General features: G+C 39.4%; 1 protein-coding gene across 2 annotated transcripts; it reads left to right on the top strand.

Annotated features, from left to right (window-relative positions):
• On the top strand, positions 1 to 26,502 carry LOC109036031 (peptidyl-alpha-hydroxyglycine alpha-amidating lyase 2). 2 transcript variants are annotated; one of them, XM_019049938.2, is made up of 7 exons: positions 1 to 193; positions 2,900 to 3,045; positions 8,336 to 8,534; positions 11,586 to 11,787; positions 12,833 to 13,018; positions 18,383 to 18,495; positions 25,836 to 26,502. In XM_019049938.2, the coding sequence occupies exons 1-7, from the start codon at positions 53 to 55 to the stop codon at positions 25,932 to 25,934; spliced, it is 1,086 nt and encodes a 361-aa protein (XP_018905483.2). In that variant the 5' UTR covers positions 1 to 52; the 3' UTR covers positions 25,935 to 26,502. The 2 variants fall into 2 exon arrangements, with proteins under 2 accessions (XP_018905483.2, XP_018905482.2); XM_019049937.2 differs by having other exon boundaries at positions 12,833 to 13,024.
• Positions 26,503 to 27,200: the final 698 nt, after the last annotated feature.

Below are 27,200 nucleotides of genomic sequence, written 5' to 3'. Positions count from 1 at the left end.
GGAACCAGTCCCCTGAGGAACGAAGTGCAGCTGACTTAGTTCCGCCACGAACATGGGTGTACACAGCACGTGGCTCATCTATCTAAGTTATCTTCTCTGCACCGTGCCTACTGAATCCTCGCGGGTTCGCGACTCATTTTATTCAAGCCTTAAGTACCTCCTCGGCCGAGGCCCGGATCTTCCAGACACACAGGTACGCACCCTGCGTTAAGCCCAGGTTCATCCGAATTTTCTGTCTCGACATTAGTAGACAATATCAAGCTGCACGCTAGGTTCTGAGTGTGTTCATCTTACAATGTTTACTTCAATTCTCAGTTTAATAGCTTTATTCCAATATGTACCTACCGGATGCTCTAGAGCACTTGTCCACTATCTTTTTCCCAGAAACGACCGAAAATTGAGCTTCGGGACGATAACTTTCCGCGATAAATCAACCCCTAACCTATGCTTAATCCTTATGGGGCGGGGTGCCCCCTGTTTCCCGCAAATTTCAAATGGGAAGGGTATGTTTTGACTACGGATTTAAATTCTAGGGCAAAAAATAAGAACTTTTTGTTCTATGCATTTTTTCCCTAAGCCCCCATTTTTGGAGTTACAGGGCATTTTTAGGGCAAATTTCAATTTGACACTGTAGGCATTAAAATTATTCGATTTTCAAAATCTAAAATTCTCCTGGGAGAAGAGGTCAATACCTTTTAAATGATGTGGTACATAATCCCTATTGACCCAAAATTATGGGGGCCACGACCCCCCCCCCCTTGAAATTTTGGGGCTTTAGAGGGCCGTAGGGTAGGTGGGGGTAAGAGTACGCATTTTTTGGTTTTTCCTGTATTTCCACGACCGAATCGACTTTCAAGGCGGAAAAAGTGGTCAGGCACCTACTGCAAGCCCTCGCGCACAAGTGCCCTTGCTGCGTTGTCCGAATTGAGAAATCAAATCTATGGCCGTGACGAATTTTTTAAAAAAATTTGAAAATACTTACTTTTGCCTCATTTAATGGGGCAAAAGTACGCAGGTGAATTTTTTTTTAAAAACATCTTCCGGGCTCCAAATTGCTGTTACATCCCGGAAAACGACTAAAACTGGTCTCTGAGAGTTTCAGTAGTGCCTAACCACTTTTACTGTGGAAAAAAATAAATAATTCAGTCATTACAAGCTCCCAAATAATTTTCGAAGTCAATATTTTTTTAAATAGGAAAAGAACAAAGTTTAAATGCTCAAATTGAACAAAGGAACATAAAAATGTATAGACCGTATTCGATAACGGTTCGATGTATCGTTTGGTTCAAAACAATAGAACATAACCTCAAACCAAACTGTAAGGATTTTAATTGGAAAAGCTGAAAATGAGAAATTTCCTGACAATTTCACTTTGCATTGGCATTTGGTACTCAAAAGAATAAAAAATCTGTTTCAAAAGATCCGTTCTCTCAGATATCTGAATTTACTTTTGAGGCTATGTTTATGTTTTGAACCAATCGATGTCGATACAATCTCACCCGTTTGATGTATCGAATACGATCTATTAAGATACTGAGTTGCCTACACAGAGTTAAGAAATTTCATGAAAGATTATAAAAAGAAATTTCATAATGAAATTTCATGAAATTTCATGAAATTTCGTGAAATTTCATTTAACACGCAGAAATCAGGATTAAACCCTTGAAACTTATGAATCTCCTTAAGTTCATTTATAGGAACGTGGTAAACTGTGAAAGGGAACTTTAGAAATGCCCAGAAAGTTGAATAAAACAGCAAAAACATAATTTTGAATTTTTTTCTCAAATCTTGGTTAAACACACAGCCGTACCGGTTGAACACCAAAATAAATTTAACGGATAAAGTAAGACGTTAGCTTTCATATTTCGAGCAAAACAAATTTCTTGACTATAAAGAATCCTAGTACCCTCTTATAGTATATCGTTCTTTTTTGGTACAAAAGGGAGGGATCTTGAACTATCTTTGAAACAATTTAAATGATTTTTTCATTTGTCTCTGATTTTTTCAGAAATTAACAGTTTGAAATTTGAGGTTAGGGTCCCCGGTCCCCCTCCCCATGATGAACCAGAACTGCCAGAAGAGAAAGAAAAAGTAAGAGAAGACCAGAAGAGAAGAGCTGAGAGAAGACCGCGCTCCAACTGGTCTAATTGACGAATATTATTCTCTTTGAAAATAAAAACAAATTCTGTTAGAAAAAATAAGCATTTTTGACATTTTGTCGGTCGAAAGAAATTTCATTCGATGAAATTTCTTTTAGCAACTCTGTAGCCTACATCTTCTACGTTGAAGTTCCTTTACACCTCCCCCCACCACCACGCTCCACTTTTGGGCGCGTACTTTTGCCCCATTCTGGCTGCGTACTCTTGCCCCATTTGTAAACATTGGACAACATAAAATAAAACTTGGGGCCCGAGGCCCAAGGTGTGGAAACAACTACGGATTATTAAAGCCAACACTATACCTCTTTGATATGGTGCCTGTCCGATTTTTTCCATCAACTATTCTACTCACAACAGACAATACAAATACTAAAAAAATCGATCTTTTTCGCATGAAAAGTGAATTTGCCTCATATTTACGTCAAACACATCTGCTTCTAACAAAACTTCGTCAAGAGGTAAAACTCAATGTTGCCAACAACCAACACCCAGTGCCATCATAAATTCAAACAATAAGCGCGCGAAAAAAGTGCGGTGCGCACTTTTACACCGTGCGTACTCTTACCTTACCACCACCTACCCTATAGCTAAGCCCTACACCATTTTTGACCTCAAGAAATCCCTCTTTTCGGCTTCTTAAAGTCTTTTAAGAACATTCATTTTCAGCACCAACACTGTTGAATCGGGAGTTGTGCAGATATATGGTGATACCTTAAATCCTTTCTTTCTTCCAATTTTAGGAATCCTTCGGAGTGAGTTCCATCACTGAAGTTGGAAACTGGCCAATACGATCCATTCAACATCTTGGACAAATCTCTGGAATTTCAGTGAACCCTGCAGGACAACCGGTGATTTTTCACAGAGGTCCTAAGATATGGGACTCAGGGTAAGCTGCGACATTTAAACTCCACTTTTACTAATTGTAAGATGGGTATTACTCTATATAAAGCTGCTGTTACCACTCACTCTGGATTATCCCCCCCCCCCCCCCCAGAGAAAAATTGGCTGAAGCGATTTCCTTTAAACTTGGTGCACGCTTAGCGATTGTCCTGAGGAGTTGATCAAAATTATTCCGCTGCTTAGGACGCCCGCGACATGGAAAAGTTGTTTCTCCCTATAATAATGCATTGGGTATACGTGGTTGTTTACGCGCACCGCGCCGAACAGGTTCAATCCTGTCGCGTGACGTCACACTATTGACAAGAATGAGGTTTTGGCGGACAAAAATCCATAACTTTCTTATTAATTGATACTTCTGCTTGAAAATTGGCATGGTGACTCTTGGATAGGTATACTGAGATGCCCTATAGCCAAAAAAAATTGTGTTCCCATTTCCCGCCATCATGGGGGTCCACAAAGTTCAAAATGGCGGCAAAGCAGAACACTTGTGAAGAAACTATGAGCCAGAGGGTTTCTTTCTCCGCGAAATACATCGAGATACATCTCGATTCCTATATAATTTCGGTAGTAAATTCCGAATTTGGCCGTTAAAATTTCTCAAATTTAAGTCCTTTCACCCAAATTTCCATAAATAAACTAAAATAGCTCGGAATTGATAGTTTTTCAAGCGAACATCTTTGAAAATACATCAGATGATTGGTTAGTACCAACCAAGACACCCTCACATGCGTGCAAAAATTGAAGAGGCCCGAAAATTGGCAACAATGGGCCATAAAATGCCGGTTCTGGATGGAATATTCAGAGTTTTCAGCTTACCTTGGGGCCGGAAACATTTTCCCCGACTTGGTCTCGTCGGAAATGACTAAATACCTTTCCTAGAACATATTTCTGAGTTGTATACGAAATTTCAGCGAAATTCGCCCGCGAGTAGGCGAGATATTGGCGGATTAGTAACGTAATTTTCAAAAATCATGAAAATCGGCCCGGTGGAACTAAGCGTTACCAGTTATGCAAAATTAGGAGGTCTCGGAGCTTATTGTATAGAGATGAGTCCTAGACTTAAAAATATCTATTGTGATTTTTAAATAATCACTGATTTCGGAGCCGGATTTTCGCAGCGCGACGTGGTGGATTTTTCCGGAACTAGGTATACAGCTGAAGATTCACCTTAAATGAAATTCAGAACCAACTGTTTGAAAATCTGTGTCCAGATATGAGCCATTTCTCAAGTGCGTTTACGGTAAAAATTTCAACGCTAAATCATTTATTGTAAAAATGCCTGTATTATCCTCTGTAATAGGGGTTATGATCAGAATAGAAATTAGACAGTTCCACTTTCCGTCCGCCTATCGAACGACCACTCCACGTGTGTTACTTTTCCGTAGGCCACTATAGTGCGGTGGCTAGTTGCAACTTAGTGGCAAATCGTGATACAGTTTAGCGGTTTTCAGGGGTCAAACTAGATGACATTTTAAGAGTTTTGAGTCGACGAGGCATTTCAAATCTAGTGGCAGATCCAAGATGGCGGCCATTCAAAATGGCGTCCGGGCGCGTACTTTGAGCCGCTATAGATCGAGATCCACTGAACCGATTTAATTTTTCTTTTTTTTTGTTTAAAATGTAATTTACAGGTGAATATAACAAAATCACAAAAAATTTTGATTTTGACAATATACAGGGTGTTTTTTTCCACAAAAACCGGTTTTTGTGCATTGAAAAAAAAGCTTTTAACCCATATAACTTTTAAAATTGCATTATTAATGCCACTTTAAATATGCTTTATGTTAAAGAACGTGTTTTAAGCTTTCAAACGATATATTACATGATGGGTCTATAATTTAAGGTTTTCGCACCACTGCGATCCGCGCGATGGCGGCACAGCGCCGGCCTGCAGAAATTAATCCAGGGGCATATGTTGAAAAGAAGCCTCCCGTGGAATAGTGAATGGAGTAAGTGTGGAAAATGGCCTAATCTCTTCTTTTCGATGTGTAGAAAAATAATTTTGATGTTGTCAAGCTCAATTTTGCGTCCAACCCCTCCAATTCAAGATGGCGGCCAAAATGGGGGCTCGGGGGTTGAAGATGTTGGAATTTGTTTTTGATGTCGTGTAAGGGGTCTATCACTATGTAACTTTGGTCGTAGAGTCCGAATTTGAGGTCCAAAATTGTCTCCGGCTCAAATGGATGTCCAAACTCCAATACGGCCTCCAAAATTTCCACGATAGGGTCAAATCTCCGAGAGTTGCGTAAAATTGCCGAGTAGGATATCTTTCATAGAGTTTTCTGGGTCGTAAATTTCACCGATGAGGTCAGGATTTTACTACAGGTTTATTGAAGCCCAAAAATTTCAAAATGGTGGCCAACATGGCTGCCGCTCAGATAGTGAGAACGGTAGAGAAGTTACCATGCATACAATGATGAATTTTCGTGCATGTCATGTACTCCGCTGATTCCGTATGTAGTCATCTAGTACATCGGAGTGGTAGCGATAGCTGTCTGTAGTACATCTAGAACATGTTCAAGAACGTGTAACCTGATTTTTCCCAAGAAGATACTTTTCTCGATTGAAGGACAAAATACAATATCCTGAATACAACGGTCACCCTTGGGAGTTCAGCGGACAAAGGGGGATTCCAACTTTGGAGAGCGGGATTCTCACCACGATTTTAACATTTTTTTATTTTAAAATCAGAAAGTAAGCCGAGATATACGATAAATCGAAACCAAAAATTCCACCATCAGCCAATCCCTCAATGACAGAAAGGTAACTTCTCTACCGTTCTCACTATCTGAGCGGCAGCCATGTTGGCCACCAATTTGGTTCTTAGAGAACTTCTATGGGCCTGTTTCGGTATTTGGACCTCATTTGTGAAATTTACGACCGAAAAAAACCCATGCAGGGACATCTCACTCGAGGATACGAGTCTCAACAAAATATTTCACTCAGCAACGGCAGCCATGTTGGCCGCCATTTTGAAATTTTTGGGCTTCAATAAACCTGTAGTGAAATTCTGACTAGAGTCCCTTTATACCCAGAGTTAAGACAACTCGATTATCAGCTGACTGGCAGCCGGCCTTGGCTGGCCATGGAGGCCGAAACGAGTGCACCCAAACGAACGATATTGAGGGATAAGGATCAGGAATCCTGCGATGTCTGTCACACAAAAACAACAACATCAACAAATTGATCAATTAAAAAGAAAATGAGATTGGTTTGTGAATAATTTCTTATTCTATTTTCATTTTGGACCGATGGAAATAACAATTTACTCTTGATAAACCACAATTAGGTAAGATTTTCATTATTCTTGTTCACATTCGAGGTACCGCCATCTTGGTGCACTCGTTTCGGCCTCCGTGAACGAGAACCAATCAGATTTGGATTTTTTTTTGGCCACTTTCAGCCCAACCCTGGCCCAACCAAAAGTGAGTTGTCTTAACTCTGGGTATAAAGTGACTCTAATTCTGACCTCATTGGTGAAATTTACGACCCAGAAAACTCTATGAAAGATATCCTACTCGGCAATTTTACGCAACTCTCGGAGATTTGACCCTATCGTGGAAATTTTGGAGGCCGTATTGGAGTTTGGACATCCATTTGAGCCGGAGACAATTTTGGACCTCAAATTCGGACTCTACGACCAAAGTTACATAGTGATAGACCCCTTACACGACATCAAAAACAAATTCCAACATCTTCAACCCCCGAGCCCCCATTTTGGCCGCCATCTTGAATTGGAGGGGTTGGACGCAAAATTGAGCTTGACAACATCAAAATTATTTTTCTACACATCGAAAAGAAGAGATTAGGCCATTTTCCACACTTACTCCATTCACTATTCCACGGGAGGCTTCTTTTCAACATATGCCCCTGGATTAATTTCTGCAGGCCGGCGCTGTGCCGCCATCGCGCGGATCGCAGTGGTGCGAAAACCTTAAATTATAGACCCATCATGTAATATATCGTTGGAAAGCTTAAAACACGTTCTTTAACATAAAGCATATTTAAAGTGGCATTAATAATGCAATTTTAAAAGTTATATGGGTTAAAAGCTTTTTTTTCAATGCACAAAAACCGGTTTTTGTGGAAAAAAACACCCTGTATATTGTCAAAATCAAAATTTTTTGTGATTTTGTTATATTCACCTGTAAATTACATTTTAAACAAAAAAAAAAGAAAAATTAAATCGGTTCAGTGGATCTCGATCTATAGCGGCTCAAAGTACGCGCCCGGACGCCATTTTGAATGGCCGCCATCTTGGATCTGCCACTAGATTTGAAATGCCTCGTCGACTCAAAACTCTTAAAATGTCATCTAGTTTGACCCCTGGAAACCGCTAAACTGTATCACGATTTGCCACGATTTGCCCTTTTTTGGTAATTAGCCACTGCACTATACCAATAAACAGTCTCTATATCTTTGATTGAAAGTCATCTGGCAGTGAATGGAAATATATTTCCTCTCAAGCTGCAGTACATTTTAAATGTGGTAGTTTTAGATACAGATTAAATACTTATCTAGAAATGTATCTGATACATAACACAAAACAAAAAAAATGAACAAGTTTACCTGTAGGTACGGTATTCGGATATTACTTATATTTTACACGATTTTTTCAGTATTTAGTACGTATTTTAAACATGTTTGGATACGTATTTTTTCCGTATACCCATCTTAAGGTGATTCGACGGTTGCCATTTTTTGCGTCAGAGCGACGTGCAATAGATCGCATCAATTCGTTCCATAATTTCAGCTACTTTTCATTTTTTCCGAATTTGGAAATCGCACTTCTGTTGTGATCAGACTGAAGAATTCATGCAGGTACCAAATTTGACAAAGAAATTAATCTTAATAAAGGCAGGTTTTTTCAGAGGAAAAATATCGCATTCGATATTGATATCGAAACTGCACTCAAATGCGAAATTTTTCCTCTAAAGAAAACCCTGCCTTTAATACGTTGAATTTCTTTGTCAAATTTGGCACATGAATTCTTTAGTCTCATGAATGACAACAGAAGTGCGAACTTAAAATTCAAAAAAAATGACAAGTAGCTGAAACTATGGAATGAATTGAAGCGATATATCGCACGTCACTCTGACACAAAAAATGGCTACCGTCGAATCACCTTAATTTATGTATTTTTGTGGAATTTTCACTCTTAGGGCTGTATCGAATACCTAATTCTACTTCACTGTAGGTAATCAACCCGGAATCCCAGATGCTGTAATTTTTGCAGAAAAGTTTCCCTTAATTCCTTATTTAAACGCTTTTTTCAGGTCCTTTAATGAATCAAATTACTTCCAAGAAGGCACTGAAGAACCAATAAGAGTTGACACAGTTATCACTTTAGATGCTGAGACTGGTAACATTTTATCTAGCTGGGGAGGTGGCATCTTCTTTCTTCCACATGGCATTCACGTGGATTTTGAAGGAAACATATGGCTCACAGACGTAGCTTTACACCAAGTTTTCAAAGTGAGTTTTCTCACTCATTTTTCTTTGATTTCGCACCACCCAAGGAGCATTTTTCAACGGAAAAATCGCGATTTTATCGCCGATAAAATCGCTAGGATCATCAACATCTGAGCGATTATCCTCGATCTTTTCGCGATTTTATTGCGATTTTATCGGCCTGAAGAAATTGCGATTTTATTGCGATAACATCGAGGATAATTGCTCAGATGTTGATGATCCTAGCGATTTTATCACCGATAAAATCGCCCAAAAAAAGGAATTAGGTAACGCTGTTAGCCGATTGCCGTTAGGTTCAGCCGTCAGGTCCTTTGACGAAGACGAGCGTAAAATCCCCGGACCCTCCGCGGGGATTCGAAACCCAATCGCCACGGTGAAAGGCCAGCCTTTTGCCACTAGGCCATGACCCCTACATGACTGACGAGTGCGAATTGAAGCCTCTTAGGTGGATCGGCGCTTCGCAACATTACAACTTTTGTCATTGCGTAGACTGACACCGAGTTTTCATTGGAATTTTTTTATTTTCCCTCCTCTGTATTTTATTTCATACCTTGAAATACGGTTGGTAAAATAAGGTTCTATTAGTAATCTCATCATTCTGTCTCTGTAAAATTACCAGTAGTAGTAAGATGGCAAAGTTACCGATGGACCTTGGTAAAAACGCCATATTTTTTATCGACTGCTGTGGTAGAATTACAGAAATAAAATGGTAAAGTTACCGAGAATTGATTACCAATAAAAGTGGTATTCTTACCTGAAAAAATCAGTAAAAATACCGGTTTTTAGGTAAGCTTACCAGTCTGTCTTTGTAACATTACCAATAATTGATAAAAAAAATGAGATGGTAAAGTTACCAACGGACCTCGGTAAAAACGGCGGCGGCGGCATAGAAACATCTTTCATAAGCGTCATTCTTGCGGTCGTGGGCGTTGATGAAAAATTGCAATTTATTGCAATTTTATCTCTATGAAATCGCGTTCGATAAAATCGCGAATTTATTGCAATTTATCGCGATTTTTCTCCCGATAATATTGCGATGAATCGCGACGTCGATAAAATCGCGATACATTCTCCGATTAAATCGCAATTTATCGCGATCACTGCTACTTGGGATGTTTCATTTCAGATATAAATAAATTAATCACACTAATCTTTTAATACAACTAATCTTCAAAACTAACAGAAATCATTTATTAAAGACTTTGAAATAGATCAGCAGAAGAAATTTTTTTAAATTTTTACGATAGGCGTATCCAGACACTTGGAAGGTGGGGGTGTGTGAAAGGGGGGAGGCAAAGAGCTGTTGCAACAAATAACTTTTTTTTCAATTTCCAAAGTCTCGACCCCTGCAACGCACCCCATTTTTTATGTATCCCACATAGCACAGAATATTGATATAATACTACAATAGTACTGACACGTCAGTAGTGTCATTATTTATATAATGCTGATGTATCCTGATTTAATATTATATCAAGACTATGCCAGTATTTATTAGTTACTGATTTGGAGCTGTCAAAATATTGTTACACTATTGGCCGAAAAGGTTGATTTCATATGGAAATCAGGGTTATGACAAGGTCATCAGAACACTGCAGGACACCGACAATATGTATGCGTTACTACGTTCACACTGACACGTCTGTACACTCAGCGCACTCTGTCAAGTAGATATGAAAGTTCAGACCATGACTGTCATTTTCATAGTACTACACATGTATTACATTTGAAACATGAATTACACAAGTATACAAGTATTGAATATTATAAACCACTTACTTGATGTCCTGCGACGTTTAGTATAGCGTAAAATACCCGGACGCCCTCGGGTGGATTTGAACCCGAACCGCGGAATTCCTAGCCCAGTACTCTGCCATTGAGCCACAGGGAACTGATGGTATTTCGGGTTAAAATCACGCCTGTCAAGGCTGTTACAGCATGCATAGCATCAGTGCGCGGCTCGACTTTCATCATAACTTTGATTAACACCGTGTTTTCTTAGGCTTCTTTTTCCTCCTATATTTTTTTTTTCAATTTTTCGTGTTAATTTCTTTTCGTGTTATTTTTGTTTTACCTCGTCAGCATTGACTCAATACTGTTGTTTGATATATTGAAGGTATTAGTGTTATATTCATGCTGACGCGGTATACCTTTTAACCGACAATCTTAATATCATACTGCATTAGTGTTGGTGATATCATGTCAACATCCAACAATATGTATCAGTATTGACATAAGATTCTGTGCTATGTGGGATAGAATGCACATTGTAATGAAAAGAAGGCAGTCCATGAACTCTGATAACAAAGTAAGACATAGAGGGGGGGGGGGGGCGTGTTCATCCCCTGAAACAACCCCACCCCCTACAAAGAAGTTTCAACACTGGAACTGGTATGAAATTTAAACTATTGCAGAAAAATATAGGATTTTTTACCCTACCACCAAGTCTCGGAGGGGGGCAGACTGCATTCTTGCGCCAGGCGCTTAAAATTTACGCAACGGCCTTACATCAGCGGGAGGAGGGGGGCATAACTTATTCCGGGACAAGAGGAGCTAATCTAACATTGATCGATTAAATGTGATTATAAAAAAAGAGAATATAATGCACCAGCTGACGCAATTATGCAAAAGATTAAACTCAGAAAATGTTTGGGGGGCCTTCGGAAAAGTCAAATATTCGGATTCCAGGTGGTCTATCACCCGGGACGTTTTTTTCACGAGCCTCTAAGTCAATTTACCGATTGTGAATTTTGGGAAGGTATGGGCCCGCACCTCGAAGGGGTCGATACTTCGAACAGGAGTGAGCCGTTTGAACTTCATGGTATCGATTTGGGATACAATTTTCCGCAATTTCTGAATTTGATAGAATCGTTCCAAAATTGTGAAGGGGCGGTAGAGGCTTCGGGGCCGTGAAATTCGGCTGCCTTGGGCATGATCCTCTATTCGACCCTGCAGTCTTCAAATTCATCCGACCTGGAAGAACGGAAAAAAAAAATCCTGACACGGGTGGTCCGAGACATCCAGTAAGTATACATTAATTGTTTTTTACTGCAGTTTTCCCTTGGCGCCAGACGTCCTCTGCTAACTATCGGGAAGCGATTCAAGCCTGGCTCAGATTTTGGTCACCTTTGTAAGCCAACATCGGTAGCAGTAGCTTCAGATGGACACATTTTCATCGCAGATGGTTATTGCAATTCTCGAATACTCAAATTCAATCATTTCGGTGATCTAGAACGAGTCTTTCCCCAAAATGAAGGTTTGTATTTTCCATGTTGATTGATAAATCAATTTACAATCTAATGTAGCTATAAAGTCGGTACCTACTTTCTTTTTTTTTAAAAAAATGTGAAACTGAGACTATCTCTGCGGGTAGGGTGGGGGAGGGAGAGGGAAGAGAGTTGTATTAATTTTATTCACGACGAATGGCAAAGACAGAGAACACTGATTTTCAGTAACTTATCTGTTGCCTCTTATGATGTTATCATCTTCACAAAAGTAACTTATCTGTTGCCTCTTACGATGCTATCATCGTCACAAAACTTTAACCACGTCCTTTGACGAATTTTTGAACTTATTACCTACAATTGTGATAAGAATCACACATTAATTAATAATTTTGTCCCCACCTTATGACAATTTTCTGTGGAGGTAGGTATTGCTTATTTTAAACTGTTAAACATAGATTTAGATTTAAACTTTGGATTTATTGCAGTAAAGCGGGGTTCCAAGACGCAGAAGTCAGCCTCTAAGTAAAGGATTCTCGCTGCACCTTAGATCATGGTGTGTTCAGATGCATTTCATGAATTAAATCGGTGAAATAAACTTATTGACGCACCACGCACTCAACAAAAGAGATGATTTCTGGCCTGTCATATAGGTAGTTGCTACTATGGCCTAAAGCTTCATCCAGGCATAGATAATTTTTAAAGAAGGATACGATATTAACATCTACCGATAAGTATCATACTTAAGTATGATATGTAGATGATGTCTAAAAATTAAAACAATTAGTATTAGGATATATTGATAGAAATTTATTACCATTTATTAGATATTTTACATCTCCTTTGAACAGATTTTCTTTTAGATGTTTTATGCATACCTTGATTGATACTTCAATTCATGCTTCTGCCACTAAGGTTCAAACGATAAGAACGTTTATTGAAACCTCTCGTCTCCAAAAATACTTCATTACAAATATTCTGCTTTACCTAATCCTTTTTGACTTCTTTCAATTTGTTTGCATAGGTGCAATGGTGCATTGTGTTAAATAGATAATTTTTTGTTCGTTTTGTTTACAGAGTTCGTTAGCCTGAAAGTCCCGCACAGTATAACTTTGCTTGAGAAGCAAAACCTTTTGTGCATCGCTGATCGCGAAAATATGCGGATAGTTTGTGTAAACCCAGAAATGGATCATTCTGTTGTGCGGACACAACACAGCATTCAGCAAGCAGATTTGGGTCGAGTTTTTGCTGTTGCAAATTCAGGTCAAGGTCTTATCACTACGTTTCTTCATTTTGATTATTATTGAATCAGTCATAAAATGGGATGTTTGAGCACAGGTTAAATCTTGTGAAGTTATCATGGCCATTTGATTATTAGAATCTGAGCCAAAACTTCATCTTTTCTAGAGTCTACCTACATCAATTAGACTGAAACAGAAAGTCCAAAATCTCGATTTTTGCATTTTCTTACATAGCAATATGTCCAGGAATTAGGTAACGTCCCCTAATCACTAACGACTTTAATTCTCACGCTTATCTGGTATAGTATACTCATATTGCTAACATTGTGTTTGAATGGACGCTACCAAGTGAGCTGAACACGAGGATACCCTTGGTTCATAAATTGAATAATTATTGGTGGAGGTATGACAAAATTTATCTAATCTGCTAAAATACATGCGTTTCAATGGAAAATGCCGCAAGATGATGTCACTACCCAAGTAGCAGAGGTTGCGACAACTTGCAACAAAATCGTTTGATTCTTGCAACTAATGGATTGATGTGCAGATTGCCTACTCTCTCCCCCGAAGGAGCTATCATTGTTGGAACTAGTTGCAATTAAGTTGAGACATGTTTCAACTTCAAAGTATTGCTGGTATGCCTATCTTTAGATTTTAAACAACTTCGGTTCAGCAATTTTGCAATCTCAGAAGGTTGCAGCTTTGTCTTCCGATCAGATCGCCGAAAATCGGCACTTATCGACCAAAAGTTGACCGAAAGTTGAAACTTTGTTGCAACTAATACCAACATTGTTTCAACTTGTTGCAACTTTTACATTGAAAAATGCTACTTGGGTAGGCGGCGCATTTTCTCACTTTTAAATCTGTTTTTATACTATTTCCTATACTATTAGCCGAAAAAAATTATAAAAAATACTGCTAAGTCCGCTCTTTAGGCGCTTTTCCGATGAAACAATGAAAAATTGGCTTGCAATTTCTCCATTTTTGCGTTAAGTCAAACTTGACTCAACACTGTGCAAAATCGGCAAAATTCGTGTAATATTTTGACCAATTTTCAATAGGTATGTTATTCCTTACTATAGGAAACGCCTTTCTCCAAAATTTCAAGGCCTGAAATTCAGGCCGAAAAAAATATTGAGGCGCAGTTTGCGCTAAAATTCTTAAAAAATTGAGTTTTTTTGAAATGTGCATTCAATTTGATCGTTAAGGTAATTTAATATTGCAATGATGCCATTTTTCACACTTTCTTATGGGCCAATTTTTTTCAACTCCAGTACATCGTCGAATGCCGGATTTTCGATTCGAACAAAAAGCTGTTCATTTTCTTTGTCGTACTCGAGGAGAGAAAATTACTTCCCAAGTAGCATTTCACAATGTAAAAGTTGCAACAAGTTGAAACAATGTTGGTATTAGTTGCAACAAAGTTGCAACTTTCGGTCAACTTTTGGTCGATAAGTGCCGATTTTCGGCGATCTGATCGGAAGACAAAGTTGCAACCTGCTGAGATTGCAAAATTGCTGAACCGAAGTTGTTTAAAATCTAAAGATAGGCAACCAGCAATACTTTGAAGTTGAAACATGTTTCAACTTAACTGCAACTAGTTCCAACAATGATAACTCCTTCGAGGGAGAGAGTAGGCAATCTGCGCATCAATCTATTAGTTGCAAGAATCAAACGATTTTGTTGCAACCTCTGCTACTTGGGAAGTATCTCGGTGTTGGGCTGCATCAGGATGGAAAGATGAATCAGGCTATTAAGAACACGATGATGAAGGACAGAATAGCCATCGCGATGCTGTACGGGATGCTCTGGGATCAGAGGATTTCAAAGACAAACAAGCACCGGATGTATGACGCAATTATGAAAAGTACCGTTCTCTATGGTAGTGAAATGTGGCCCTTGACGAAGCGAATGCAAGATTTGTTGAGGGTAAATGAAATGGTGTTTGGCGGCGATCTGCCGACATCTCGAGAGGGCAACCGATTTTTCCGCCGCCATTTTTAAAGTATTTAGTATTTAAAAAATCTAACAAAAGATTCATTTTTTTCGAGCCAAAAACCACCAAAGTATCGACTTTCGTGCAAATCCATCGGTAAACAGCCGTGATATGGATTTTCCGTCATTTTTTCGCCGCCATTTTAAATTTTTTTAAATTTTCAAAAATCCAATAAAAGATTCGTTCTTCTCGTGCCGAAATACCCTCGGATACCAAGTCTCATACAAATCCAACGATAAACAGCCCAAATATCTACTTCCCGCTCTAAGCCGCCATTTTAGCCGCCGCCATTTTGAAAAGAACTGACTTTTCTGGAAAACTATGCCAGAGTCGTTTTCCTCGTCCTAAAAAACCTCAGGATTCTCAGTTTCAGACCAATCCGCCGATAAAAAACGGAGATTCCAAATTTCCGCCATTTTGAACTTTGACCGGCCGCCATTTTGTCAAAAATAAACATTTTTGACCTGCGGTTTGCGCTAAAAATGTTCTTTTTTTATTATCTTTCGAATAAGGTATCACAAAAGGGGGGTTGCCATTTGAAAAAAAAAAGTTAGCCCCGTCCCCCTTAGGGGGGCTGCCCTCCAAAATTTTGGGGGGACCAAAACGTTGCTACATTAGACCGAGGAACAATGCCGAAGTTTCAAGTTTCTATCTCAATTAGGAAAAGAGTTACCTACACCCACATAGCACAGAATATTGATATAATACTACAATAGTACTGACACGTCAGTAGTGTCAGTATTTATATAATGCTGATGTATCCTGATTTAATATTATATCAAGACTATGCCAGTATTTATTAGTTACTGATTTGGAGCTGTCAAAATATTGTTACACTATTGGCCGAAAAGGTTGATTTCATATGGAAATCAGGGTTATGACAAGGTCATCAGAACACTGCAGGACACCGACAATATGTATGCGTTACTACGTTCACACTGACACGTCTGTACACTCAGCGCACTCTGTCAAGTAGATATGAAAGTTCAGACCATGACCGTCATTTTCATAGTACTACACATGTATTACGTTTGAAACATGCATTACACAAGTATACAAGTATTGAATATTATAAACCACTTACTTGATGTCCTGCGAAGTTTAGTAGCGTAAGATACCCGGACGCCCTCGGGTGGATTTGAACCCGAACCGCGGAATTCCTAGCCCAGTATTCTGCCATTGAGCCACAGGGAGCTGATGGTGTTTCGGGTTAAAATCACGCCTGTTAAGGCTGTTACAGCATGCATAGCATCAGTCCGCGGCTCGACTTTCATCATAACTTTGATTAACACCGTGTTTTCTTAGGCTTCTTTTTCTTCCTTTATTTTTTTTTTCATTTTTTCGTGTTAATTTCTTTTCGTGTTATTTTTTTTTTTTACCTCGTCAGCATTGACTCAATACTGTTGTTTGATATATTGAAGGTATCAGTGTTATATTCATGCTGACGCGGTATACCTTTTAACCGACAATCTTAATATCATACTGCATTAGTGTTGGTGATATCATGTCAACATCCAACAATATGTATCAGTATTGACATAAGATTCTGTGCTATGTGGGCAGGAGTGGTAGGTGACTTTTGGATAATCCTGTATAGGAGAGTTAATTTTAAGTATTAGCCGCGTCATCGGCAAAATAAGTTACCTATCATCTATATAATTAGTTAGTTATTTTAAATTTACAGAGAATATGGAACTACCTTCGCACTAGCTAGCAAAGGGGCTTTCTACTCCCTCAACTTCAGATTCTTCGATTCAGGATCGTATGTATGCCCTGTAAGTGTACCTACAGGTGCACCCTATGAACATATGATGTACACATATGATGGGTGTCATCATGGCTTTCAGTCTTTTTTTATTGGTAAAATGTCGAACATCTCACCAGACTGCTTCGCCAAAATTACACTGAGATTCCTAGCTTACCTACTGGACTATATACGTTAATATTAAAAAATTTTCTGTCGAACATAATCAAATCCTGCCCTTAAATTTTGACCACCATCTTGGGTTTGGCCCACTCAGTTTGACTCGAGGACATTTTACACTTTACATTTGTAATGTAGGGTCAAAATTACATGGGAAATAAGCCCTCACATCACGCAATGGATCGATGTTAAAACCCTCAAATCCGAGGTAGTCGTTTAATGGCTGCTATAATGAATTTGCGGCATTTAAAAGGGGATTCTGGGGTTACAACGTGGTAAACGTGTTGTACCTACATTGTCCCGGAGGACCTAGTGAGGAGGTTTCAGTGGGAAAAAATTCGTGCGAAATTTTCTCCGGGTTTCCCTCTTTACTTTTCCGTATTTCTCCTGGATTATTGCAAGATAATGAAATTAGATCAAAGACATAAAGACGGAGGGCTAAAAGCAAAAAATGAAGCTTCTTTTCAACCACCTCTACGATTGGCTAGAGGATTGGCGGCGAAATCGGGACAAGTTTGAAATTCAAATGTAGGGCGGGAACTAAATAAAATTGCGGAAACAAAGTATTTTAGGTTGATTTTTGCCCAAATTCAGGTACAAACTCATATTTTTTTAACTCTAGGTTAGTTTCCGTCCGTCGTCGACCGATTAATTTCATTTGGGAGTAACGTTGATCTAGAACTGTAACGGCCTGTTTGAACCTGCAGAACCACCATGAGCAGAAGAAAAACTAACTTTATCTGAGATTACTGCCTGTTACCGAGCAAAAGTAGGTGTATTATGTTAGGACGCAGACCGAACTTTCTTAGTATATTCGTTTTAGGAATTTAAAATACGTTTCGAAGAAGAAATGTGCAAAAATCAAGAGGACAAGTTCAAATCAAATTTCCGTTTGCCGCCATGGATTCCCGCGCTCATTTACACACTCACACAAGTGCGCAGCGCCGAACCTAGCTTCACTTTTTCCCCGTGCTTTTAGATACGAGCGCTCCGTCTTCATTGTCTTTGAATTAGATGCTCTTGCACAAGAGCTGCACTCAACTCCGGTCTGTCCTCTTAGATGCTACTATAAACCATGTTTATACCAATGGAGGGGTTTGGAGGACAAGGAACATGAGTGAAATTTTTGCTTATTTCAAGAAATACACGTTATAAAGATTCAACATTTCATAAAGCATGGCAGAAAGGAAGTTTAACTCACTTTTTGATGCTTTAAAGTTGCATTGTAGTTGTGAATTTGAACAAATGCCTTATTTTTTTTTCAAAACCAGCACTTTTACGCCTTGTCCTACAAGCCCCTCAACTAATTTATTTTAATTTTAGGTTCCTTCTCTCCCTGCAAACGGATTTTCGAATTTTCTTTATCAAACCTTTGTTTTGGACGTTTTTTCCCTCCCACTCCTGTTTTCTTTGGAAATCCTTTGTTTCAGTCCTAATCTGACAGATTCTATTTTTAATTATTCTAGATGACATGATCTATGCTATCAACGGCCCAACATCTCCTAATCTCCCTGTGCAAGGGTTCACAATTGAGCCTCTCTCGGGAAGAATCATCCATCGCTGGGAACCAACATCTGATGTGAGACTCTTTTCAAAATTAAAAGGGCTTTTTACAGGATCAAAGCGGAGTGTCACAGTGCTTGATGCTCAACTGTCTGATATCCATTCACCATATGTTTTCCTCGTATAAAAGTAGATCGCTCTATCTATTAAACCCGGAGGCGCAAGCTTGCACTCTTGGAATGGGGTGACTGTGTTCAATTGTTCATCGTTAAAAAATAAGAAAGCCCCTTACCTAAGCTTAAAATTCAGGGCCAGAAAACTTTTCTGTAAGAAAAAGGATTAAAAACAGGGAATATCCTTGTGTTCACTTTCTGGACACTGTCGGGAGCTATTGAAGGAATAACGCCCTGAACGCGCCGCACATTTCATTTGTATTGAAATAAAATGTCAATACTTTTCATATATTTTTCTAAATATTCCAGTAAAAGTGTCTATGCCGGCGCGGAGTGCCGGCAAAAGCGAGAAAGTCTTGTGCGATCCTCGCACCATGATGCCTATATGCCGGCGCGAAGCGCCGGTACGCGGCGCTTGCGCCGCGCATATAAATTGGGCGGAGGCCAATTTTTTCTTCATGTAACACAAACCAAAATCGTTTCTTCTTATAAGAAGCATACTTATCGTAATTTTTTACGGAAAAAGAACCGACATTGATAAGAAGTTGAAGAAACGGCCGAAAGCGGCCCTCCTTGATGGCGCAGAGCGCTTTTAGGGAGTTGGGCCGCGTAGCGGCCGAGGTACGTAGCCCCCTAATTAACCAGTATTAATGAAAATTGGTAACCACGGGTAATTTTTAGCACTCTTTTCATTTTTGACCTCCAAAAAAGGAAATCTCATTTTAAGGGGGGGGGGGGGTATCGAACCTAAAGGTGGCCAAAATTAATGTTTCTAGTAACAGTATAAAGCCGACTGCACACACAGCAAGTGGGGACCAGCAAGTGACTGCAAGTGGCTCATCGGTTACATCGGTGAGCGTGCAAGCTGCGCGGCCCGCGCAGTTTGCACGATCAACACTCAACACAGCGGCACCGATGTGCCATGCCACTTGCAGGAACTTGCAGGTCCCCACTTGCTGTGTGTGCAGTCGGCTTAATTGATTTTTGACGGCACCACTACCTTCAGCGTTGAAAAATATTCCGGAAATGTGTTAAGCATTTTTTCGCTATGACTCATCGTTTTCGAGATGAAAAGAACCGAATGGAGCGCGGGTGGGCGCGAGGAGGGTGGGAGTGCCTCTGGGGAAAGCGTTTTTGGAAAAGAAAAGTTAGACCACAAAAACGTCTCTTTTTAACCCAAAGAATCGACTCCTTCAATATTCGTACTTAATCCTGCGACACCCTGTGTCGTGAAGGTTACTGAATCATCGAAAATTGAATATATCCATAGAACATCCATAGGGTATCTGCGGATATCCTAGCCAAACCTAGGCTGTTTGGCCACTCCAGCACTCGTCCGTGGCCACTTGAATATCCTATGGATATCCGTTTTTTTTCTCGGATATCCATAGAACATTCTATGAATATCCGTGTGCTATCTGGGATTGGTCGGATGGTTTTGGCAACGGTGCAATGGTCAAAACTGGTTCCTAAGGGCTGAAAAGTACTATTTTATATTATTTCCTAACAAATTGTGATTCATATTTGCCTGTTTGATTTCGAAACACCTCTTCTGATTTTGATTAGAGTTTCTTAAAATGCCGCAATTTCGTTGCACGCGGGGCCTCACAAACGGCTGTGCCGTGACCCTCCTCCGTCCACCCTTTGAGTTAAAAGTGTGATTTTCTTACTCAAAATAAGCCTGTGGATACATCTCTAGGAGAAAAGGGGTGTATGCAAAATCGACAAAAATTCCCCCCTCATGGATGTTGACCAATTTTCAGTATGTCATTCCTCACTGTGGGATACGCCTTTTCCCCAAATTTCAAGGCCTGAAATGAATTTCTTTTCGCGTAGCAGCGTTGCCAAGTCGAAAACCGTCGAGTTCCATATCTTTTGAACGAAAAGAGATATTGAGGTGCGGTTTGCGTTGAAATTCTCCAAAAATTGCGTTCTTTTGAAATATGTACTCAATTTGATCGTTTAGGTGATTTCAGATTGCAATGATGCCATTTTTCACACTTTTTTGAGGGTCAATTTTTTTTCAACCCTAGTACATCGTCAAATGCCGGATTCTCGATTCGAAAAAAAAAAAACTGTTCAATGTATTATTCGTACTTTTCCATTTCTTTTGATATATTATAGCTCCCAGGGAAACGATTGGTAACGGAGATATGAGCAATCTAAGTTTACGCTCCGCGCGCGCCGACTGGAATCCGGGCGCCGCTCGCCGCTCGGAGTCGTCTGAACACTCCCTTTCTTAAGCTTCACGAGGTCATTCCTATGTATTTTTTTGCGTACTTTCCATTTCTGGCCTTTGAAAAGGGCCTCCGATGAATTTTTAGGGGCCTCGCGGTCCATTGTTGCCATTTTTCGCTCGTATTTAGGGTTTTTTCCCTATTTTACTCACAATTCTACTGAAAAACTTAATTTAAACGGAAACCTGTGTGCGTTGAGGAAAAGAACGTTAAGAAAAAATAAAAATTCATGTATAAATTCTTCCTTCGTTGCCAAATTTTCGAGAATAATCGTACCAAAGAGTCATATATTGAGCTACGAGACCACGTTTTCTGAGCAGTATAAATTGCTTGTGATGAATTTTAAGGGACCTTACAATCCATTGTCGCCATTTCGGCCAATTTTTGGGTTTTTTTTTCAATTTTACACGCATCAGACCTGATTCAACCTATAACCGTGTACAATGTACACTCACATTTTTGGAAATAACGTTATAAAATATATCATTTTAACGTTCTTTGAAACTTTTTTTTACGAGACCATATGTTGTAGAACGTAGAAGGTTTTAGGAAATGAATAATGACTTTCATGCAGAATTGAAGAGCCTTCCAGAAAAAGGGCACATACCGAAAAAACGCGTTGTGAGAAAAACACATTTGAAGTTTTCATTCTTACTTTCTGGCCACTGATGATGACATACATCGGAACTGGGGCACTCATATCAACGTTCATACACCCTAAAACGAATAACGACCATTGGTGAAACTCTCACTTCTTTCAGTGTTGTGGGAAGAATTTTTTTAAAATTTTCTGTTATGTGCTCTTTTCACGGAAATGGACCGGTGGTCATGGGTTTTGGCTTTTGAGGCTGAATTTTCGAGACGTTAACCAGTTTTTGAACAAGAGTAAATAATTCTGATTGATTAATAAATCATAATTTCGATTGAGAACGCGCGGGTGGATCATTTTCGATCATTATTAATGAAAAAGACTGCGCAACACGCGAAAAAATCGAAAAATTCAATCTCACACGAGACCATTAAAAATTAAATCATTATTAATGATTACAAAAATTCACGTGTGACTGGTGCAACGCGTAGATAATCCCTACAATCCCTGCAACCCGATGCTATAGCATTGATTAGCAGAATCAGTGCGATGCATCTGTAGTGAGGGATCCTTATCAGTACCAATCACCTCCCTGCCTGCCTGCGCGCTATCTCCTCAACCAACGGTGACTATACCCAGAAGCAAATAGATGAAATACGTCTGTGACCCCTGACTTATTGTTAGCCTCACAAAACGTGGTATCGTAGCTCCAAAAATTGATCAATTAAGCTGAAACTCGGGACATTGGTACATTAGGATGCGAGGAATCCATTTCTGTCTTCTCCGATAAAGGGCACATACGCTTAGGTATGTGCCCCTTTTCCGGAATGCTCCTCAATTATGGGATACTCTTCTCATGCAGCCTCTCATGTTGCGGAAGTGGCCCGTAGCATTAAGTCATACTTATAATTATAATTGTAAAATTAAGTTGAAGTCATACCTAATTCACTTTCCTAGAGATGTCTTCGTCATAATTAATCCAATTTTTGGCACTTTAGGACGATTTTTCTCGAAAATTTGGCAACGTAAGAGTAAGTTCCTACGAACGTTAATGATGTACTTTTTCACGTTCTATTCAAAAATGAAAATTACAGCACAAATACAAACGATACACCCTTACGGAAGATGACTAAAGGTCGAAAAACATTCAAAAGATGTACCTTACACATAAGAAAAGGCCGCAAAAGGTGACATCCCGGACAGTTTTCAGATCGTGGGAATCCAAATACAACTATGTTTTTTTAATATGTTGTATAGATAGGTAAGATAGGTAAGATCTGTTACGTAAGTACGTCAATATGAAAGCTAAAAGTACCCCACTTTCATAAACCATATGGCGTGGGAATTTATCCAATTTTTCAAATATTTGGCTCTGTGGTACGATTATTCTCGAAAATTTGGCAACGAAGGAAGAATTTATACATGAATTTTTATTTTTTCTTAACGTTCTTTTCCTCAACGCACACAGCTTTCCGTTTAAATTAAGTTTTTCAGTAGAATTGTGAGTAAAATAGGGAAAAAACCCTAAATACGAGCGAAAAAATGGCAACAATGGACCGCGAGGCCCCTAAAAATTCATCGGAGGCCCTTTTCAAAGGCCAGAAATGGAAAGTACGCAAAAAAATACATAGGAATGACCTCGTGAAGCTTAAGAAAGGGAGTGTTCAGACGACTCCGAGCGGCGAGCGGCGCTCGGATTCCAGTCGGCGCGCGCGGAGCGTAAACTTAGATTGCTCATATCTCCGTTACCAATCGTTTCCCTGGGAGCTATAATATATCAAAAGAAATGGAAAAGTACGAATAATACATTGAACAGTTTTTTTTTTCGAATCGAGAATCCGGCATTTGACGATGTACTAGGGTTGAAAAAAAATTGACCCTCAAAAAAGTGTGAAAAATGGCATCATTGCAATCTGAAATCACCTAAACGATCAAATTGAGTACATATTTCAAAAGAACGCAATTTTTGGAGAATTTCAACGCAAACCGCACCTCAATATCTCTTTTCGTTCAAAAGATATGGAACTCGACGGTTTTCGACTTGGCAACGCTGCTACGCGAAAAGAAATTCATTTCAGGCCTTGAAATTTGGGGAAAAGGCGTATCCCACAGTGAGGAATGACATACTGAAAATTGGTCAACATCCATGAGGGGGGAATTTTTGTCGATTTTGCATACACCCCTTTTCTCCTAGAGATGTATCCACAGGCTTATTTTGAGTAAGAAAATCACACTTTTAACTCAAAGGGTGGACGGAGGAGGGTCACGGCACAGCCGTTTGTGAGGCCCCGCGATTTTGCATACACCCCTTTCGTTTTTCTACATTTTGGCGCAATGTATAGCCACACTAATGTGGCCGTTAAAAATAGCTGTTTCGAATTTTTAATGGGAGAACCCTGCAAAAGTTTCCTTTTAGTGTGTACAGAAAGACCTAAAAAAGAAAATCGAAAAAAAATAAATTTAACCGTGCCGCACGGCCGTTGTATGTGGTACGCGTATGTGGTAGGGCAAAAACACGATATCTGGAAAATAATTATGGTAAGTCATATCTTGGCTTCATTAAGTTTCATAATCAGTCCGGGCGACTTGGAAATTGCTTTTTGAAACACTTAATATATTTTGCCATAAACTTTGAGCTGAATGCTGAGTCCATTGTAAAAGCTGCAGGTTGCAACGCGTTCGCAGGTGGTCCGCAACTAGGTGATCGCGCGTGCATAGAACACGTTGGAAAATATGCTTGAAATCGGATGAAGTGTCTGAGCTGCATTCATATTTTCACTCTTTAGGTACTTGTTAGTTGCATGATGACCATCTGTTTAGAGGGTCGACGACTGACTTTCGTTTGTTTAATGTCGTGTGAAATTTAGGCCCCCCCCCCCCCCCCAAGTAAGGACTCATGTTTGTTTTCCTTCGAAAATGCCGACCACTCGGAAAGACACCTCACACAGTACGTTTTAAACACTTTAAATGCGGTCTACGTACCACCCGCAATATTTTTGCGTAAATGTCAACTAGAAGGCCTACTGATCGCCTACTGAGGCCTACTGTCGTGCATATTGCCCAAAATTCGTATCTTTAAATTCACGACTTCCGGGTTTTTAGGGGCTTAGTCAAGGAGAAAATCCGAAAAAAAGAGAGTTAAAACTCGGAACAAATTGCTTAACAAACTTTTCCTCTGTAAACGTCGTCAGCAGGTCCTCTTGAACAACATACCAAAAGTTTACCACAGTTCGATCCCATAACACCCCCCACCCCCAATTGCCTAAATTGCAAAATGGCGGCCATTATAAGGCCTCTGGGATTTCGATTTTTTTAAAATACGCATACAGTGCCATGTGATGTGTCAATTCCTATGCAATTTCGGTCGTAGATTTCAGATATGAAGTCAAAAAAGTCCCCCGGTCAAAAGGGGTACCCCAAATCCAAGATGGCAGCCAATTTTGAAAGACGAGGGTGAATTTTTAAAAAGCCAATATATGACTTAACATAATTATTTTCCAGATATCGTGTTTTTGCCTTACTTTGAGGGTAAAAAAATCGTACTTTGAAAAATTCTAAAAAAAATTCCGTCAACGCCACGTGAAAGTACGCAAAAAGTTGAGTTAATTACCATAATTTCAGATGTCTAGATGGATTCCATCATGCCTTCGGAGACGCTTCGAAACGCCAAAAAGCGCGATTTGCGGAAATCGTACTTGCAAGCGTACCTACCTACCACATACAACGGCCGTGCGGCACGGTATTAAATTTTTTTTTTTTTTTCTATTTTCTTTTTTTGGTCTTTCTGTACACACTAAAAGGAAACTTTTGCAGGTTCTCCCATTAAAAATTCGAAAAAGCTATTTTTAACGACCACTAGCTACACGCATTTACGTGGATTGGCCCATTTTCCCCTATTTAAACCTATGTAATTTTTTTAGGAACCCGCGGCTATCGGTACCCGTCAACTATTTCAAATTTTGAAAAGTCCGTATGTATTTTTAGAATTACTATATAGAGGCAACTTTACCGCACTACACTTTTAAGGTAAAACTGCCCCTTCTAAGGTAAATTCTCGGATTATTTGAAAGATCAGTACCCTCAGTGAAATATCCGCAGGATTTTAGTTGTCACCTGGTGCAGGAGGCTCCTCGCAGAGTTCTGACTTTCTACCTATTCTGATACTGCAAAAATGCTCAAATTTTATACTAGCGGCTATTTGCCATTTTTTTTAGGGAGGGGGGGTGGGGGTGCGTGAAAACTCGGGAAGTAATAAATGAAAACTGAAAACTGAACTTAACTGAAATTAAAGATGCACTTTCCGTGTCTCATTTAAGTAACATTCATTTTTAGAGCTGAATGCTTTTTACACTTATATTTCAGAAATTTTCAATTACTAGAGGAATATAAATCTTGATGACTCATTTTCCTTTCCTAGGCTTTCCACCAACCTCATGATGCTGCTGTTTCTCCAGACGGTCTTTATTTGTATGTGTGCGAGTTGCAACCGATTCGGCTGTGGAAGTTTAAACTGTGAATTCTTTTCAAGTGAGATACTGGTATTAAGTTAGGCCTTGTCTCCACGGGACGTTTTCATGGGATTTGTCCCAAGTTCGAATCGCAGGAATGAAACTTCGGGGATTTTTCCCAGTTACCGTCTCCACGGGACGGGGCTCATACAGTCCTGCGAGTTTGCGGGGGAAGATAAATTAGTTAAAGTCGAGTTTTTAACCGGGATCAAAATAATAATTGCACTCAATTGACAATTAGACACATTATTTTAACGAAACAAACATGAACAATGGAGTCATCAACAAAATATCGCACAATTCGTTTTCACTTCTTCTTCCTCTCTCAGTTCCTTCGAGGGGTACAAGGATCAAATTTGGTACTGGGAAAAATATTGATTAACTCAATATTTTTCCCAACTTCGTAAGTGGGATTTTTCCCTGGGACAAATCCCGTGAAACGACCCGTGGAGACAAGGCCTTAGGCACCTTCCTGTATTATTTTAAAAGTCTAAGACAATTTGTAGGTCAAGATGAAATTCAAACGTCTATTTTTTCTGAGGGATAATAAAGAATAATTTTATGTTTTCTTCCAAATAGTTTTTCCTCTCCTTCTTTTCCTGCAGAATTTTATTTAGGTGTTCCTGAATTTGCTGACTAATTACGAGGGTCGTTCCAAAAGTGAGTTTCCCTATTTGATTCCTCCGAAAGTATTATAGCTAGAGCAAATTCGTTACCTAGCTAATACGTGCTCATAGGAAATATTTTAAGCTTTTCAACGAGCTACAGTTTCTTTAATATGAAACAGTGGTTGCCAAGATATTGAGGTTTTCCCACGCGCACTTCCCTACTCCACGGGTCCAAATTGGTCCAAACGAGCTGAAGACCACCAGACGAGGTCTGTCAAAGAAAGGCAAAGAAAACTCTGTCAGCGCGTAAAACGATGGCAACAGCCCTAGTAGCCAAAATATTATTTTTAATACTTATCGAAATAGCAATTTAATATGTATCCAAATAGCTATAAAATAGGGTATAAAATAGCTGAAAATAGATATAAAATATCGTATCTAAATACCCTATACAGGGTGATCCAAAAGTCCCTTCCACCCTCTCTAACTTTTTACCTAATTGAGATAAAGATTTGAAACTTGAGGGATATTCCTAGGTCAAAAGGGACTACTTTTCGGCCCCCCTAAAATTTTCAGGGGGCCCCCCTTAGGGGGGCAACGGCCCCCAACTTTAAATTTTCAAATGGGAAGACCCCCTTTGTGATAGCTCGTTCGAAAGAGCATAAA

Source organism: Bemisia tabaci, unplaced genomic scaffold (assembly GCF_918797505.1).
Source record: "Bemisia tabaci unplaced genomic scaffold, PGI_BMITA_v3".
In the NCBI taxonomy this organism is placed as follows: domain Eukaryota; kingdom Metazoa; phylum Arthropoda; class Insecta; order Hemiptera; family Aleyrodidae; genus Bemisia; species Bemisia tabaci.
Note: the sequence above shows the minus strand (reverse complement) of the source record. Positions and strands in the feature narration are given on the sequence as shown.